The sequence below is a fragment of the Octopus bimaculoides genome, chromosome 28 (genome assembly GCF_001194135.2).
Source record: "Octopus bimaculoides isolate UCB-OBI-ISO-001 chromosome 28, ASM119413v2, whole genome shotgun sequence".
Lineage (NCBI taxonomy): Eukaryota > Metazoa > Mollusca > Cephalopoda > Octopoda > Octopodidae > Octopus > Octopus bimaculoides.
Window position 1 is genome coordinate 17,616,243 of NC_069008.1, and position 2,298 is coordinate 17,618,540.

The following is a 2,298-nucleotide window of genomic DNA, read 5'->3' on the forward strand; positions in this document are numbered from 1 at the left end:
ATATATATATATGAAGATGTGTGCATGCACATATGTAAAAGTCTGTGTGTGTGTGTGTGTGTGTGTATATATATATATATATATATATATATATGGTGTGTGCATGTCTATGTGTGTGTTTCTGTGTACCACTAAGTGCTGGTGCAAGTGAGTGCAGTGAGGGTGCATACCTCCGCCATAGATTTAGTTATGCTGTCTATCATATTGCTTACAACACCGGCCTGCGATGCAGCTTCTTCAATCATCTGAAGTAAATCTTGCAGGACATCTTTCAGACCGGTTCCTGTCTCATCAATCTGAGCATGGGCTTTCTCCGCCTGAACAGCCATTAAAAACAAGAGAAAAACAATCAATTAAAACGAGCAAATGACATTCTTTTATTCATTTATGTCTTCATCTTTTAGTTAAGAAGGAAGGTATTCTTACTACTGTATCTGCCTGTCAGTCTCCCTTGGGCAGTGCAGCTTAAAACCTCACTTTTCTCATTTTTCCTTTGAAGAATATTTAGAGTGGAAACCGGTTGGAATTTAAATAAGTAGATTTAACATACCTAAATGAAATAAATCTGCTTTTTTCTTAATTATTCTAAAACGGTTAAATGGTAATTGTTTTAACATATCATCACCACCAAGATCCCTTAACTGATGCAGCTAATCATTGAGGTGCCACTCTATATGCTTTCATAGTCAGCTGTTGCGAACTGGTCCCTTTTCTTCATCATGTGTAGCAGGTTTGTTGTGCTTTGACCTATCTGGGCCTTCATGTTGTCAAACCAGAATTTTCTCAGTCTGCTGCTCTTTCATCTGCAGAAATGGCTTTGGACAAGGGGTTGTGGTGGGGTACATGACCACGGCAGGCAAGCTGCCATCTTTTTACCAGCACAAGTAGTGGCTCCCGTCTGCCAGAATATTAGCCAACTTCCTGCCAGACAAAGATGTTTATTTTGTGCTCTATGTACAGGATGTGCTGCAACCTTCTGAAGCACTTGGGCTCAAATGCCTGAATTCTTCACTGCATGTCAGCTGCAAGAGTCCAGCTCTCACACTCATGCAGAATCTTAGCAACACTTCATTGTTGATTACCTCAATGCGAACACTTATGTTATTGAACCTAGCCATTTCTGGCATCCTACATGTTGATGTGCCTTGATTCTATTAAATCTTAATAACTAATTTATTTAGAAAACAAAGAGACGACACTGCAAAAACCAAATGTTATGTAACGAACTTCATTAGCTTACAGCTGACTTTCCCAAATCAAGTTCACTTTATCTTCAAGGCTCTGATGAAGCTATAGGGTGTTACCCTGGTACTCAACTGAGAGTCCACTGCGTTTTATAGTAGAAACAGCTATAAGCTAATGAAGTTTATTACACATAACCATTTTCTTTCCGAATCATCTCTGTTTTCTATCACCATTCTAAACTCATTTGACAGTGTGTTCTGGCCCATACGTATATTGAGTCCTACACCAGGCTATTATTCTTGCTATGCTTAAACAAAATGTATAGATACATTTTGAGAAAGCGGAATAAATAAAGACAAATAGAATGATAAACAGATAAGAAAATACAAATAGAGACAGACAGCCACAGATATATAAACAGATAGAGACAAAGTCAAGGTGCTCGGTGCATAGTTACCTTTGGGTTACCTCCCCCTTCTTTGCAGGCATATATAAACTGCAGAGCAGATTCCAGTACAGTTTTAGTAAAATCCAGCGTTGATAACAGTTGTTTAGAGTTCATCATTTTGGATGCGGCGCCAATGGCACCTTCCGCCAGAGGCCCGAGGTAATTGGTTAAGAAGGAGATCTGGAAATAGAGGCACACATAATTATAAATAATAACAATAATAACCCTTTCTACTAAATAAAGGCACGAGGTCTGAAATTTTGTGGGGGAAGGGAGTAGTTGATTACAAGGACACCAGTGCGTAACTGGTACTTAATTTAGTGACCCCAGAAAGGAAGAAAGGCAAAGTCGACCTCGGCGGAATTTGAACTCAGAACCTAACGGCAGACGAAATACCGCTAAGCATTTCGCCCGGCGTGCTAACCACTCTGCCAGGACACCGCCTTCTTACCACACAGCCATGCCTACACCTATCATCATCATCATCATGAAACAAGAATGACAAGAAGAAGAAGAAGAATGAAGAAGACAGTTGTTGACTCACCATGTGACCAAGATTCTGTGCTTCAGATTTCGCTACGTTACAAATATTGTCCACTTTCTCGATAATTGGACAGAGACAGTGGAGCATCTGTTCCTGATAACCTTGCAGCGTCTTCTCGTTG

At 40.0% G+C, this 2,298-nt stretch overlaps 1 protein-coding gene across 1 annotated transcript in view; it reads right to left on the reverse strand.

Moving 5' to 3' along the window:
• Window positions 1-2,298, reverse strand: part of LOC106872263 (talin) — a gene marked incomplete at its 5' end in the record, with an annotated part of 182,270 nt that overhangs the window by 58,363 nt on the left and 121,609 nt on the right. Inside the window, 3 exons of the mRNA XM_052977507.1 lie at window positions 171-317; window positions 1,643-1,813; window positions 2,178-2,291. Of these exons, the coding sequence (XP_052833467.1) occupies window positions 171-317; window positions 1,643-1,813; window positions 2,178-2,291 (432 nt within the window). The remainder of the gene's footprint in view (window positions 1-170; window positions 318-1,642; window positions 1,814-2,177; window positions 2,292-2,298) is intronic.